Here is a 15,746-nt window from a genome sequence, read left to right on the forward strand (position 1 = left end):
GCTGCAGTTTCAAGAATTGTATTCCTTATTGCTCTCCAAGTATCTGGTGGACTGATACTCAGTATGTGACTATAGTGCAGCAGTGAATGTGGCATCTGGAGATATCGCAGAATTGTTATGACACAGGAGGAAGCCATTTGGCCATCTTGTCTGCACCAGCTCTACGAATGAGCAGCTCACCACCATCACCACCCCCACTTTCTCCTTGTAACATTGCACTTTCTTCCCTTTTAGATAATAGTCTAATTCCCTTTTGATTGCTTCAACTGAGCTTGTTTCCACCACAATCTCAAGCAGTGCATTTCAACCCTAACCGCCCACAGCATAAAAAAGTTCCCCCTCGTATCATTACTTTAAGTCTGTGCTCCTCATTCTCGATCCTTTTGGGAGTGGAAACAGTTTCCCCTTATCTACTCTGCCATGACTTTGAATGCCACTATCAAATCCCTTGACTTTTCTTCTCTCTCAGGAAAGCAATCCTAACTTTTCCAATCTAACTTAATAAGTGATGTTCCTCATACCTGGATCCATTCTCGTGAATTTTTCATGCACCCTCTTTAATGCCTTCTAATCTTTCCTGAAGTGCAGCGCCCTGAACTGAATGTATTTCACTACAATTAATTCCTAGCTCTTTATGAGTAACAATAACATTCCTCTTGCTTTTACAAAATGCTTTTATGTCAATATATAAGCCAATCATTGGCTTTCTTAGTTTGAACAAAAGTTAGCAACTGCCTTTGTAAATAAGCTGTCTTAAGTGTCCTTTAAAGCTTGTTTTCTTTTCTCAGTATTATTGATGGTATCACTTAGGTAATACCTCCATTTCTTAGATCTGGCATTCATTACTCTGTGGTTAGTTGGCATGCTACATGGCAATCTTGACTGTGTTGCTCATGATGTTGTAGCGGTTGTGCTTGATATTGTTTATGTTATGTCATTTATTTGTGATGTTGATGTTGTCTTCTGAGCTAGACATTTTGTTAGTGAAACAATGAACAGTACAGCACAGGAACAGGCCTTCGGCCCTCCAAGCCTGCGCCGATCATGATGCCTACTGAAACTAAAACCGTATGCATTTAGAGTCCGTATCCTTCCATTCCCATCTATTCATGTATTCATCCAAGCCTTAAATGCTGCTATAGTACCTGCTCCCACCACTACCTTGGACAGTGCGTATCTCCTCTGAACTTTTCCCCACGCATCTTAAACCTATGTCTCCTAGTACTTTCCTTTTCTATCCTAGGAAAGAGCATCAGACTATCCACTCTCTCCATGCCACTCATTATTTTGAACACCTCTATAAGGTCACCCCTCAACCTCTGTCGTTTCAGTGAGAACAAACTGAGATTATCCAACCTCTCCACATAAGCTAATAACATCCTGGCCCTCCGCTCTCCTCCCCTCCCCTGAAGATGGGAAGGATTAGAACTTGCACAGGATAAGAGAGGCATAGAGTTCTGTCATAGTTTCCCTGTTTTTCTACACTTGGGCTTTCCTCTTCCCGTTGGATCCTGGTCCTGACCTACCCCTGCCTTATGTTTGTCTTCCCATGTCAACTACAGAGAACTTAACTGTTATAAACTGCAACAACATGTGAAATTGCATTTTTCATCTCGTTCCTTGTGAATGCTGGAGGAATGTATGCCTTGTAAATGCTGGAGAAGCTTTGGGGAGTCACACACCAGATCATCTAACCTTTAAAACTTGCTCTTGTCTTTACAGTAATTACTGGCTAGTCCAAACACAGAACAGTCCAGCACAGGAACAGACCCCTTGACCGTCCAAGCCTGTGCCAATCATGTTGTCCTATCTAGACCAACGCTTATATCTCTCTATTCCCTGTTTGTTGATATGCCTATCAAGATAAGTCTTAAATGCGGTTAACATCACTGCCTTAACCACCTCACTTGGCAATGCATTCCAGGCCCCCACCACCCTCTGTAAAATCTCCACTGAATCTTTCCCTCCTTTTGTTTTGAACTTTTTCCCCCTTGTAATTGTCATTTCTTGCCCTGAGGATGAACATTGGAAGCTTTTTCCCATCTATACCTCTCAAAATTTTATAAACTTCCATCAGATCGCCTCTCAGCCTCTGTTTTTCCTGGGAGAATAATCCCAATTTATTCAATCTCTCCTCTTAGCTGATACCATCCATACCCTGCAACATCCTTACAAACTTTTTCTGTACTCTTTCCAAAGCTTCCACGTCCTTCTGGTGATGTGGTAACCAGAATTGGACACAATATTCCAAATATGGCCTAACCAACGTTTTGTATAACTAACATAATTTGCCAACTTTTATATTTTGTCCAGATGAAGGCGAGCGTGCCATATGCCTTCTTTAATACCTTTACTGTCTGTGTCTGTGCTCCTGATGCTTCTGCCATTTATTTTATAGTTCTCACCTGAATTGGATCTACCAAAATGCATCACCTTGCATTTGTCCGGATTAAGTTCCATTTCCAGTTAATGATCACGTCAGTGGTAAACCACAGGGTGTTTATGGTGAGGGACTTAGCAATAGTAATACAGTTGGATGTCAAGCAGTGGTGATTAGACCCTCTCTTATTGGAGACTATATTTGTGTAATGCAAGTGGTATTTGCCACTTACCAGTACAAACCTGAATGTTGTTCAGGTCTTGGTCTTGCTGCATGTGAACAAGCACTGCTCCATTATCTAACGAATTACAAATTGGGGTCAACATTGTTTAATCATCAGTTAACATGCCGATTTTAGTCTAAAGGATGCGAGGAAGTCATTGATGAAACAACTGGAGGTAGTTGGGCCACGAGCTAAAATATCCTGGCTTGAGATGACTGGTGTCCAACAGCCACATCCATCTTCCACTGTGTCACATATGACTCCAGCCACTGCAGAGTTTTCCTTCTGATCCCCATACTCAGGTCTCCTTGCTGCCAGACTTGGTAAAATATTGCTGATTGGCTGGTATGGATATGACCTGCTTTTTGTGGCCAAAAAAACCTGGATCCACTTTTGAATTGTTGAAACTGTACCAGAACAGTGTGGTGAGGGCTGCGACTAGTTCTAGAGACTGCATCAGGTCTTCTGCATTACAGTCAGATTTTGACAGAACTTTGCTGCATCAGGATGCTGTTTCTTGAGACCATAAGGAGGGGAATCAGATTGGTTAAAGGTTATCAGTTGTGATGGTGAGAACCTCAGGATGATATTGAGATGTTTGGTATTGTCTAGAATTCTTTGCAGTGTAATAGGAAAATGGTACTCCTGCTGACTCTTATTATTGGTTAATTCTGACGTCACTAAAAAATACACTCTTCAAGAATACTAGTAATCAACTGGATACTTCTATACCCATGGATGTTGTACCTGGTATCGTGAATGGCAGCACTCCGGTCTCGTTTTTTGCCCCACACTTTCAGAGAATTAACCAGCAGGATAATGAATTCTCCATTCTTCATCCCAATTGCAACCATTTCTCCATCAGGGCTGTAAGCAGCACATTTTGCACCACAGCCAAGGTTCACTTTATTTAGCAATTTCTATATTTGGGGAAAATTCAGGAGTATGATTTAAAATCGGTTACAATACCATAGAGCTCACATCATGCTTACATTTGCAAAATTGCAGTTTTAAGTTTCATAATTTGGATTTGATCCTATCTATTAATAGGATGACACTGGACTTGATTTTCTTGCGGTCAGGGGGACTCTGTAGAAATGTGAAAATGGTAGCTGGGAGCCAACTCCCAAGTCTATTCCTAGGGTTTCTGACTTTAACTGGTAACATTTAAGGATGCAGGTGGGTTCAGGCTATGAAAGTTCAAAAAATCTTACTTATGTCTTCCATGCCAAGCTATGCCCCCCCACACTCCCCATGTCCCACACATAACAAAGCTTGGCTGAGAGCCCATATATCCATTAGTGTTGAATCAGATGCACCCCAGGGAAAGCATTGCTTGATTGACAGCTCTGGCTCTCTGCTCTATTCTGTCCACAATGTTTATTTACGCAAAATAAAGACATTTCAAATGCTTGAAGTTTTTTTATATTTTAAGGAGTCTGAATAATGGGTACTTTTATCAGGAGATAGCAAAAGCAATTTTTATGAATGAACAAATGACTTTTTGAAAAGCCTTTTTTAAACACGTTATTGTCACTTTAGGCTTCATTGGTTCGTTACAGAGTGTAAGCTGGGTGATCAGTCATGGAAATCTGATAGCTTTGGGGGTGAGGGTCAGTGGAGTGTTATAGTTTAGCATGGAGGGTATGAGATGGCATGGAGAATTTGTGAGGGTTAGAGGAGTTTACTAGTCTTACACCTCAGTTTTTGGGACATTTTTAGTATCTTTTAAATACCCCGCCTTGGCACCTGGCAGCCTCTATTGCAGTGTCCAAAAATTTTTCATGAGAACAGGCCCGACTCCTGTTGGCACCTATGGTCTCATAATGAGAATCCTACTTTTGCTGGCTCTTTTCTCTGAGGCAAGTGCACCAAATCAGGAAATTTTCCAACTGTTGCTACTCGCCTCCAAGTTGAAAATCCAGCCCACTATGATGAGCACATTTTAATTCAAAATAAATTTCCCCTGTTATTTCCTAAATGTTAAAATCACAATCTCTGCTGTTTAGTTTAAAAAGCAGAGAAATTCAGAGGGGGCATAGACCTTCATATGTGGTGGTCTTTTGTAAAGCCATACTGGAAATAGCAAGAAAACTAAATGCCTCGTGTCCTCTTTGCATAAACTTGATGCAAGGCTTAGGGAGAGCTTACAGCAAAAATGTGTAAAAGAAGTTACTTTTTTCCTGTCCAGCCCCTACACGAAGCAATGCAGTTAACAGACCAATGTGTCTTTTCTAAAATCTTCAGTTTTGATCAGAAATTTTTAAACTTAAAATCACAGAGCCAGGAAGTCTGGGTTTGTCCTCTACTGTTGAAAATGAGGCAGGTTGGACTCTCATCTGTGGACCAGCCATGCCTTTGACTTCATACAAAATCATATGGAAAGCACTATTCAAGATGGCACTGGAGTGTGCTGACTTTTTGCAAGCTGTCCCCAGCATACCCTGTAATTCTTTTATTCTCGTTCTATATTTTTAAAACTCTAACTCTTATAAACTCTAACAATAGCTTTAACTCAATCTCTGATCATTTATTAAGCTAATCTTTCTCTTCAACTTATCAATAACTGCAACACCATATCCTGCATCCTATCCTTTCCTTCTCCCAAATGTACTCTATGAATGGTGTACTTTGACTGTACAGCATTCAAGAAACTTTTCACTGTACCCCAATACATGTGACAAATCAAATAGTTGAGACAGGAAGCTTCATCAATAGGGCCCACAAAGATAACTATTCTGATGAGAAGATGGAGGTCACAGTAGTACTCTCACACTCTAACAGGGAAATCTTCAGCTTCAGATAAGACTGACGACTGAATGCTGATATATACATTATAAGCCTTTAGCCTTCCACTTCCTACAGGAAAGTAATATAAAATCTGAATTCATTGATGTCAATTACTGCAGACACTCGATCAGAGCATGGTGCTGGTGCAAAATTCAACAGCCTGCTTTTCTTTACTTCAGGCTATCACGTCACAACTTCCCTGTTTCCATTTCAGTCCTGATTTTATCTTCCACTGTCTCAGCTATTATGTTCTTTGTCTCTGTCTTATGTCTTAAATCTTCTTTTATTACTATTCTTCCCACTTTTATTTGCATAGATACTTTCAGTTGTCTAGCCATTGTCTATCACTCAAACCAATCTCCCACTGACACTGACTACATGTTCCGCCACCTTGGAAAAGCAGCCATCATAATTAAGAACCCCACGCATCCCGGATGTGCTTTCTTCCATCAGGAAAAAGATAAGAAAGTCTGGGATCACGTACCAACCAACTTGAGAACTGCTTCTTCCCTGCTGCCATCAGACTTTTGAATGGATCTATCTCACATTAAGTTGATCTTTCTCTATACCATAGCTATGACTGTAACATTACACTCTGCACTCTCTTCTTTCCTTCTCTATGTGCGGTATGCTTTGTTTGTATAGCGTGCAAGAAACAATACTTTTCACTGTTTACCAATACAATATGCCAATTATAAGAACATAAGAACATAAGAAATAGGAGCAGGAGTAGGCCATCTAGCCCTTCGAGCCTGCCCCGCCATTCAACAAGATCATGGCTGATCCGCTGTGGCTCAGTTCCACTTTCCCGCCCTCTCCCCATAACCCTTAATCCCCTCTCTTATCAAGAACCCATCAACCCGCTTCTTAAAAATATTTAGCGAGGCAGCCTCCACCACTTCAACGGGCAGAGAATTCCAGAGATTCACCACCCTTTGAGTGAAGAAGTTCCTCCTCAACTCCGTTCTAAACCGCCTCCCCTTTATCTTGAGGCTGTGCCCCCTAGTCCTACTGTCTTTTTTGAGCGGGAAGAGTCTCTCCACCTCTATCCTATCCATCCCATTCATCATCTTATACGTCTCAATGAGATCTCCCCTCATTCTTCTAAACTCTAACGAGTACAAGCCTAGTTTATTCAGCCTCTCCTCATAGCTCAATCCCCTCAACTCCGGTATCAGCCTAGTAAACCTCCTCTGCACTCCCTCCAGGGCCAAAATATCCTTGCGCAGGTGCGGCGCTGATAACATACAGTGCTTGAGAGTGGTTTGATGTCTGTGATGGAGGTATGAGGAGGCCTCCCGATTCACTGGCAATTTGGGATGCCCGCATAATAAAACATGGAGGATCCCTGTTTTCACGCTGTTATGCAATTTACAATTTTTTGGGGAAAACTCCACCTGCTAACTTTGGTTCTCTCTCCACAAATTCTAACTGATCTGCTGAGTACAGCCAGCATTTTCCTGTCAATTTCAGTATTATATGTAACTTCTTTTGAAGGCAGAAAATCAGCAATATTTAGGAATGGTGCTGTTTTGTAACCCTTTCCTACTTACTTTATCAGCCAGATCCCAAATTCTTATTGTACCATCATCACTTGCAGAAATCAGGAGGTCTTTAGAAGGATGTGTGGCAAGGCCCCAAATTTCTCCTTCCATGTGTCCATTAATTAGGCTATTTGATGCTGCATTCTTCTCTCCAACTTCAATTATCTCACCATCTTTAGTTCCTACAAGTATTTTCCCCTGTAATCAACAATAATTATTAGGCAGTAAGTAGTGTAAAATGCAAAGAAATATCTACAAAAAGGCTGAAGGTCTAAAATAAAAACAAATTACATAGCATTGCACAGATTAAGATTTTGTTAGAATAGTGAGGTGCCTTTTTTAAAGTATTGAGCAATAAGTAAGTGGCAGATGCAACTTATTTTAAGGCGGCCTGAACTCTAGTATATTAGGCACAGCTATTTTGAGACTTGGGCAAAGGTAGATTGTTGCTGTAGAGAACTTCATTTTGTGGTTAACTTGAACTAAGGAGTCTTTAAAAACAGAAGAGTGCTCTCTATCCTGGCTACAAATAGCGTGTGTAGCTAAAAATACGATTTGTTGCTGGTGGAAAAGATGCGCTATCTTGCCCCTTGGAGTGGCTCAAATTGCTTCACGCCCAGAAAGGGTGGAAAGCTTATTAATATGAGATTGATTTGTATTTCAATATCATTAGGAAGTCCAGAACACATGCTTCCCACCTTCCAGCAAGATATTTTGGTATAAACCATTATTGGTCTGCAGTCAAGAGCCTGGCATACAGTGCCCATCAGACACCACAGCAGCGACTTGGCAGCAGATATCAGGTACTGTTGGGACAGTGCTGGGAGGTGAAGCCTGGATTGTGGGGGGCGGTGGCGATGCAGGGGGCTATGCAGAACAAAGACACTCACATCGGACTCCCATTTATTAACTACATCTCAGCCTTCAATGTTATTATTTCCACAAAACTTATCTCAAGTCTGGCCTGGGCTTCAGCACCTCCCTCTGCAACTGGATCCTGAACTTAGACCATAATCAGTAATAATGGGCAACAACAACACCTCCACAATCATCCTCAACACCAGTGCCCCACAAAGCTGTGTTCTCAGCCCCCTACTGTACTCCTTATATGCCTATGACTGTATGGCCCAAGCTACCTTCCAATTCAATTTTCAAGTTTGCTGATGACAACACCGTAGTGGGTCGGATCTCAAACAATGATGAGACAGAATACAGGAATGAGATAGAGAATCTGGTGACCTAGTTCAGTGACAATAATCTCTCCCTCAATGTCAACAAAATGAAGGAGATTGTCATCGACTTCAGGAAGCATAAAGGAGAACGTGCCCCTGTCTACATCAATGGGGACAAAGTCGAGAGGGTCGTGAGCTTCAAGTTTTTAGGTGTCCAGATTACCAACAACCTGTCTTGGTCCCCCCATACTGACACTATAGTTAAGAAAGCCTACCAACGCCTCTACTTTCTGAGAAGACTAAGAAATTTGGCATGTCAGCTACGACTCTCATCAACTTTTACAGACACACTGTAGAAAGCATTCTTTCTGGTTGCATCACAGCTTGGTATGGTTCCTGCTCTGCCCAAGATACAAGAAATTACAAAAGACCGTGAATGTAGCCCAAACCAGTCTCCCATCCATTGACTCTGTCTACACTTCCCACTGCCTCGGCAAAGCAGCCAGCATAATTAAGGACCCCACACAGCCTGGACGTTCTCTCTTCCACCTTCTTTCTTTGAGAAAAAGATACAGAAGTCTGAGATCATGTGTCAACCAACGCAGAAACAGCTTATTCCCTGCTGCTGTCAAACTTTTGAATGGACTTATCTTGCATTAAGTTAATCTTTCTCTACACCCGAACTATGATTGTAACACTCCATTCTGCACTCTTGTTTTTTTCTCTATGAATGCTATGTTTTCTCTGTATAACACGCAAGAACCAATATTTTTCACTATGTTAATACATGTGACAATAATAAATCTAATCAAGAAGGGTTGTGCAGGGGAAGAGAAGGGGGCTGCTGACTGTAGTGGGGGGATCCCCCCCACCTCCGTATGACTGCATGAAACACACCACCTTGTTTTATTTTGGCAGTGCGTCATAAGATCTAGAGAGAAAACTGATCTGTTTCTCCAGTTTTCTCACCAGAAACAACACCCTACCATTTAGCCCAGTATTTTCTGAGTCCATTGTAAAATCTCCTGCACTTTCCCAATTCTTTGTCTCTATACTTTGGTCTCTTAAAGAATCAGCAGGTATGGGGAGTGGACAGGAAAGTGAAGTTGAAACTGAAGATTAGCAATGCGATCCTACTGAATGTCAGAAGGATGTTCAACTCATTGTGAGGTCCACTCTTGTTGCTATTTCTTATGTTCTTACACAGTTAATTCTAAAGGAATCATCTTGAAATTGGTGCAATTGTAGCACTTTGTCTACAGAATCACAGAATCTTTACAGTGCAGACGGAAGCTATCGGCCTATCGAGTTTACACTGGTTTTCTGAAAGAGCATTCTAGTTCATCCCGTAACCTTGCACATCATTTCGAATGAAAATCCAATTCCCTTTTGAATACCTTGATAGAACCTGCCTTCATCACCCTCGAAGTTCATTCAGACTCTTAACTCTAAATGAAAAAACCTTTTCTCATTTCATGTCTGCTCCTTTTGTCCATTATTTTGAATGTGTCCTTATATACTCTGAGAAACTGTTCTCTCTCAAGTGTTTACCCTGTCCATTCTCCTCAGAATTGAATAATTCTGTAAAGTCTCTTCTGTCTTTTCTTCAAGGAAAGCAGATCCAATCTCCCCAATTGATCCTATTAGCCACAGTTGTTAATCTCTGGAATCATTCTTGTGAATCACTTTATGCTGTCTCCGACACCTTCACAACCTTCCTCAAATAGGGCGTCCAGAACTGGACACAGTATTCCAAATGAAGCCAAACTTGTGTTGTATACAAGTTCAACATGATATCTTCATTCTTGCTCCTATTAATAAAACCTAGGATACTATGTGCTTTATTAACTGTTCTCAGTATGCAGTGCCACCTTCAGCTCATTTGGCTGGACAACAGCTTAGCAACACCAACAGTGCAGGTTCAATTCCCATACTGGTTGAACTTATTCATGAAGGCCCCACCTTCTTAACCTTGCTCCTCACCTGAATGAGGTGACTTTCAAATTAAATTACCACCAGTCAGCTCTTTCTCAAATGGGAGAGCAGCCAATGGTCTTCACGGACTATGGCAACTTTATTTACTTTATGCCAAGGTCTCTTAGTTTCTGCACTTTCCTTACAGTTTATTTCATACTGTCTCTCCACATTCTTCTTGCCAAAATGAATCACCTGACTTCTTTGCATTGAATTCCATCTGCCACTTGTCTGCCCACTGCACCAATATGTCTGTCCTTTTTAAGTACAAGAATATTCTCACACAGTTGGCAATGCTTCCAATCTTTGTATCAACTGCAAATTTTGAAATCATGCCCTGCACACCACAGTCTGGGTCATTAATCAGGAAGAGCAAGAGTCCCAATGTTCATAGAAACCCTACAGTGCAGAAAGAGGCTATTTGGCCCATCGAGTCTGCACTGACCACAATCCCACCCAGGACCTACCCCCACACCCATACATATTTACCCACTAATCCTTATAAACTATCTCAGGACACTAAGGGGCAATTTTAGCATAGCCAATCAACCTAACCTGCATATCTTTGGACTGTGGGAGGAAACCGGAGCACCCGGAGGAAACCCACGCAGACATGAGGAAAATGTGCAAACTCCAGATAGACAGTGACCCAAGCTGGGAATCGAACCCAGGTCCCTGGAGCTGTGAAGCAGCAGTGCTAACCACTGTGCTACCGTGCCACCCAATGTTGAACCCCTGGGATTACTGATCGGCCATGGTGGGCACCAGCAGAAGATCTTGCAGGAAATTCATGTTGGTTTTTGGGCCTCCCACTGAATTCATCCCCCGCTGCTCAGCATTGAACCCATGGGAGAATTCTGCTCACAGTTTTGCAATAATTCCATGATGCATGTCCATCAACAATTTGGAATAATACATTTTTGTGCATTGCAAATAGAGATGAAGTAGAATTTTGTAAACTATTCTTAATCATTTACCCCCAGAATTTTAATCAGTACTTCAATTTTATGTTCGTCCTTGTGAAATCACAGCAGAGGGTGAAATTCATTAAGGTGCGGTAGCACAAAAGCAGTGATAGTGAATCAACTGCCCATTTCCTATGCAATTCAATTTCCTTTTCCTCTGAAAATAAAGTGCACCTCATAAAATCTCAATGGTTTTTAAACATTTTTTAACAGAGTCAGAATTATTTAAATAATTCTAATTGCAAAGACTTGGAAAAGGAACGTAGTAGTGAATGGGGATAGTGGGGTGAAGGGTATTGACACTGTCCTTTGTCACAATGACAAAGTGCACAGAAGGGTGTGTTGTCTGCCTGGTGCTCGGGTACGGGATGTCGCAGCTGGGCTGCAGAGGAACCTGGAGTGGGAGGGTGAGAATCCGGTTGTTGTGGTACATGTGGGTGCTGGCGACGTAAGCAAAATGTGAACTGAGGATCTGGGGAGGGAGTATGAAAAGCTGGGAATGGAATTAAAAAGTAGAACAGACAAGGTGGTTATCTCTGGGCTACTGCCTGAACCGAGTGCAGACGGGCGTAGGGTTGACAGGATTAAGGAAATGAATGGGTGGCTCAGGGATTGGTGTAGGAGGAATGGGTTTGAATTTATGGGGCATTGGCACCAGTATTGGGGTAGGTGGGACCTGTTCGGGCAGGATGGAGTTGGTCTGAACCGTGCTGGGACCAGAGTGCTGGCGCATCGAGTAAAGAGGACTGTAGACAGGGCTTTAAACTAATTAGGCGGGGGGAGGGTGCGAGGGTAGGTGATGTTACGAGGTCTAAAGTTAAGGAGAGGGTACAGGTAAGGGAAGAGGCCAAGGATGTCCCAATAATAGAGGGAGTAGGGGGCGTGAGTATGGTTGGTGGCGTTACGGCAAATAGGGTCCAGGTGAAGGCTGGGATGAAAGCGCTTTATCTGAATGCACGAAGCATTCGGAATAAAGTGGATGAGCTGGTGGCGCAGATCAACACAAATGGATATGATCTGGTGGCCATTACAGAGACGTGGCTGCAGGGTGACAGGGACTGGGAGCTGAATGTACAGGGCTATCAAGTGTTTAGGAAGGATAGGCAGGAGGGAAAAGGGGGGTGCGTAGCTCTGCTGATTAAGGATAGCATCACGGTGGTAGCAAGGGATGATATTGGAGCCAAGGAGCAGAACGTGGAATCGTTGTGGGTAGAGATTAGGAACAGCAAAGGGAGGAAGACGCTGGTGGGTGTCGTCTATAGGCCCCCCAATAATGATCTGGAGGTGGGGCGGGCTGTTAACGCGCAAATAAGTGCGGTGTGCAGGAATGGGACGGCCGTAGTCATGGGGGATTTCAATCTGCATATTGATTGGTCGACCCATGTTGGACGCGGTGGGCTTGAGGAGGAGTTCTTGGAATGCTGCCGGGATAGTTTCCTGGAACAGTGTGTGTTGGAGCCGACGAGGGAGCGAGCTATCTTGGATCTGGTGCTATGTAATGAGGTGGGTAGAATTAGGGACCTTGCGGTGAAGGATCCTCTTGGGGAGAGTGATCATTGTATGGTGGAGTTTCTGGTGCAGATGGAGGAGGAGAAAGTGGGTTCCCGGACACGCGTCCTTTGTTTGAATAGAGGGGAGTACGGTAGGATGAGAGAAGAATTGGCGAATGTGGACTGGGGGAGCGCGTTGGAGGGAGGGTCTGCTGAGGAGCAGTGGAGGATCTTTAAGGAGATCTTTCTTGGTGCTCAGTGGAAATTTATTCCGATGGTCAAAAAGGACCATAGGAGGAGAGGTAATAAGCCGTGGATAACGAAGGAGGTGAAGGAAAGTGTTAAATTAAAAGCGGAGGAATTTAGAGTAGCTAAGAGTAGTGGGCGAGAAGAGGATTGGGAGAGGTTTAAATGTCAACAAAGATTGACAAAGAAGTTAATAAAGAAGGGTAGGAGAAACTATGAAGCTGGGCTAGCGCTTAATATAAAAAAGGATAGCAAGAGTTTTTATAAATATATAAAAAGGAAGAGGCTGGCTAGGGTGAACGTTGGTCCTTTAGAGGATGAGAAAGGGGACCTAGTGGTAGGGGATGGGGATATGGCTAAGGTATTGAATAACTTTTTTGTTTCTGTCTTCACGGAGGAGGACGTGAATAATTTGCTGGGTGTTAGCGATGGAAAGGTGGTAGGACTGGAGGGTCTCAATGACATTACTGTTACTAGAGAGGCGGTGCTCGACAGACTGGAGGGGCTGATTGTGGACAAGTCCCCAGGACCGGATGGAATGCATCCAAGGGTTCTGAAAGAAATGGCGGAGGTGATAGTGGATGCCTTGGTGGTTATTTTCCAGACGTCGCTGGATTCCGGGGAAGTGCCGTATGATTGGAAAACGGCTAATGTTACGCCGTTGTTTAAGAAGGGTGCCAGGCAAAAGGCGGGGAATTATAGGCCAGTTAGTTTAACGTCTGTGGTAGGTAAAATGTTAGAATCTGTCATTAAGGAGGAAATTGCGAGGCATCTTGAAGGGAATTGCTTGATAGAGCAGACGCAGCACGGTTTCATTAAAGGGAAGTCGTGTCTGACAAATTTACTGGAGTTCTATGAGGATGTGTCTAGGGCAGTGGATAGAGGAGAGCCGGTGGATGTGGTCTTTCTAGATTTTCAGAAGGCGTTTGACAAAGTACCTCACAAGAGGTTATTGCAGAAGGTCGAGGGACATGGAGTTGGGGGTAGGGTGTTAGCGTGGATAGAGGATTGGTTGTCAAATAGGAGGCAGAGAGTGGGGGTCAACGGGTGCTATTTGGATTGGCGGATGGTGACTAGTGGAGTGCCCCAGGGGTTGGTGCTGGGGCCTCAGCTTTTTACCATTTATATAGATGATCTGGAGGAGGGAACCGAGTGTAGGGTGTCGAAATTTGCTGATGACACCAAGATTGGGGGAACGGCAAATTGTGCGGAGGGTGTGGAGAGTCTGCAGAAGGATCTAGATAGGCTGGGCGAATGGGCCAGGAAATGGCAAATGGAATTTAATGTCGGCAAGTGTGAGGTGGTCCACTTTGGTAGGAATAATGGTAGGAAGGATTATTACTTACGTGGCGAAAAACTGCAGCAGGCAACGGTGCAGAGGGACCTAGGGGTCCTTGTGCATGAGTCGCAAAAACCCAGCTTGCAGGTGCAGCAGGTGGTCAGGAAGGCGAATGGGATGCTGGCCTTCATAGCGAGGGGGATTGAATATAAAAGTAGGGAGGTCTTGCTGCAGCTGTATAGGGCATTGGTGAGGCCGCAGCTGGAGTACTGTGTGCAGTTTTGGGCGCCGCACCTGCGCAAAGATATTTTGGCCTTGGAGGGAGTGCAGAGGAGGTTTACTAAGCTGATACCGGAGTTGAAGGAGTTGAGCTATGAGGAGAGGCTGAATAAACTAGGTTTGTACTCGTTAGAGTTAGAAGAATGAGGGGAGATCTCATTGAGACGTATAAGATGATGAATGGGATGGATAGGATAGAGGTGGAGAGACTCTTCCCGCTCAAAAAAGACAGTAGGACTAGGGGGCACAGCCTCAAGATAAAGGGGGGGCAGTTTAGAACGGAGTTGAGGAGGAACTTCTTCACTCAAAGGGTGGTGAATCTCTGGAATTCTCTGCCCGTTGAAGTGGTGGAGGCTGCCTCGCTAAATATTTTTAAGACGCGGGTTGATGGGTTTTTGATAAGAGAGGGGATTAAGGGTTATAGGGAGAGGGCGGGAAAGTGGAACTGAGCCACGACAGATCAGCCATGATCTTATTGAATGGCGGGGCAGGCTCGAAGGGCTAGATGGCCTACTCCTGCTCCTATTTCTTATGTTCTTATGTTCTTACGTTTTAATCAAGGTGTTTTTCAAATTTAGATGTTCTGACCTTTCCTCGACAGACGGAACGTACACAGTCCAAAAGTTGTCCTGTCTCCAATTGGAATGGTCGACATCGCTTCATTTCTTGATCCCATAGTTTTACTGCGCCTCCCTCTTTTGTCCTTTTGGAATTAAGAGCAAATTAATTACTTTTACTATAAAATGCAAATTATTTTAACGCTTCTTCTGCATGTTAGATTAATAATATAATGAATTGTCACCTGCATTAAATAAATCACAAACATAACTTTGAAACTATTCCTGTGGTTTATATGCATATGAATTTATGTTCAGAGGAATGGATATGTTTTCTAGAATTAGTCATTCTTGTAACTTTCTGTATAATAATATATCTGTCTAGATTAATTATTTGCATTCATTTTCAAATGTACATGATTTATTAGTTATTGATTTACTATTTTTGACATCATGTAAGGAGTTTCATCAAACTTCACAATTCACTTCACAATTGTGTATTTAATGAAACAATTTAACAGACATGAGGGAGGTCGCTGAACCTGACCGCATAATAAATATAGGACCAAACTGTATTTTCTCATTAATATTTCAGTTATAGCACTGTGTGGCATTAGGCTAATTTTTACTAAGTTCTGCTGATGGCTGGAACCTCACCGACTGGATATACGTTTAGGAAACCCAGGCATTGATGATCCTACATCTAATGCATAATGCATTTTGCAATATAGAAATTTATTAATTTTGCTGAGACAGTGTTTTCCCAAGATGAACATTGCTATGTATTTAAAATTATGTTAATGATTGGTTCGTAAGTTTGCAGATGCATAATGGACAGTGAAAAATG

General features: G+C 42.9%; 1 protein-coding gene across 6 annotated transcripts in view; it reads right to left on the bottom strand.

Moving 5' to 3' along the window:
- Positions 1 to 15,746, bottom strand: part of LOC145350939 (echinoderm microtubule-associated protein-like 6) — a 394,618-nt gene that overhangs the window by 26,510 nt on the left and 352,362 nt on the right. For 4 of the 6 annotated variants that reach the window (XM_080200440.1, XM_080200441.1, XM_080200439.1 and 1 more), the window contains 3 exons: positions 14,931 to 15,045; positions 6,947 to 7,135; positions 3,351 to 3,523 (listed from right to left, as the gene is read on the bottom strand). In XM_080200440.1, the coding sequence (XP_080056566.1) occupies positions 3,351 to 3,523; positions 6,947 to 7,135; positions 14,931 to 15,045 (477 nt within the window). Of the gene's footprint in view, positions 1 to 3,350; positions 3,524 to 6,946; positions 7,136 to 14,930; positions 15,046 to 15,746 lie in introns of those variants that run through there. The other 2 variants (XM_080200444.1, XM_080200443.1) reach the window with 1 other exon arrangement.

This window comes from Carcharhinus amblyrhynchos, chromosome 12, assembly GCF_965287045.1.
Source record: "Carcharhinus amblyrhynchos chromosome 12, sCarAmb.v2.hapA, whole genome shotgun sequence".
NCBI lineage: Eukaryota > Metazoa > Chordata > Chondrichthyes > Carcharhiniformes > Carcharhinidae > Carcharhinus > Carcharhinus amblyrhynchos.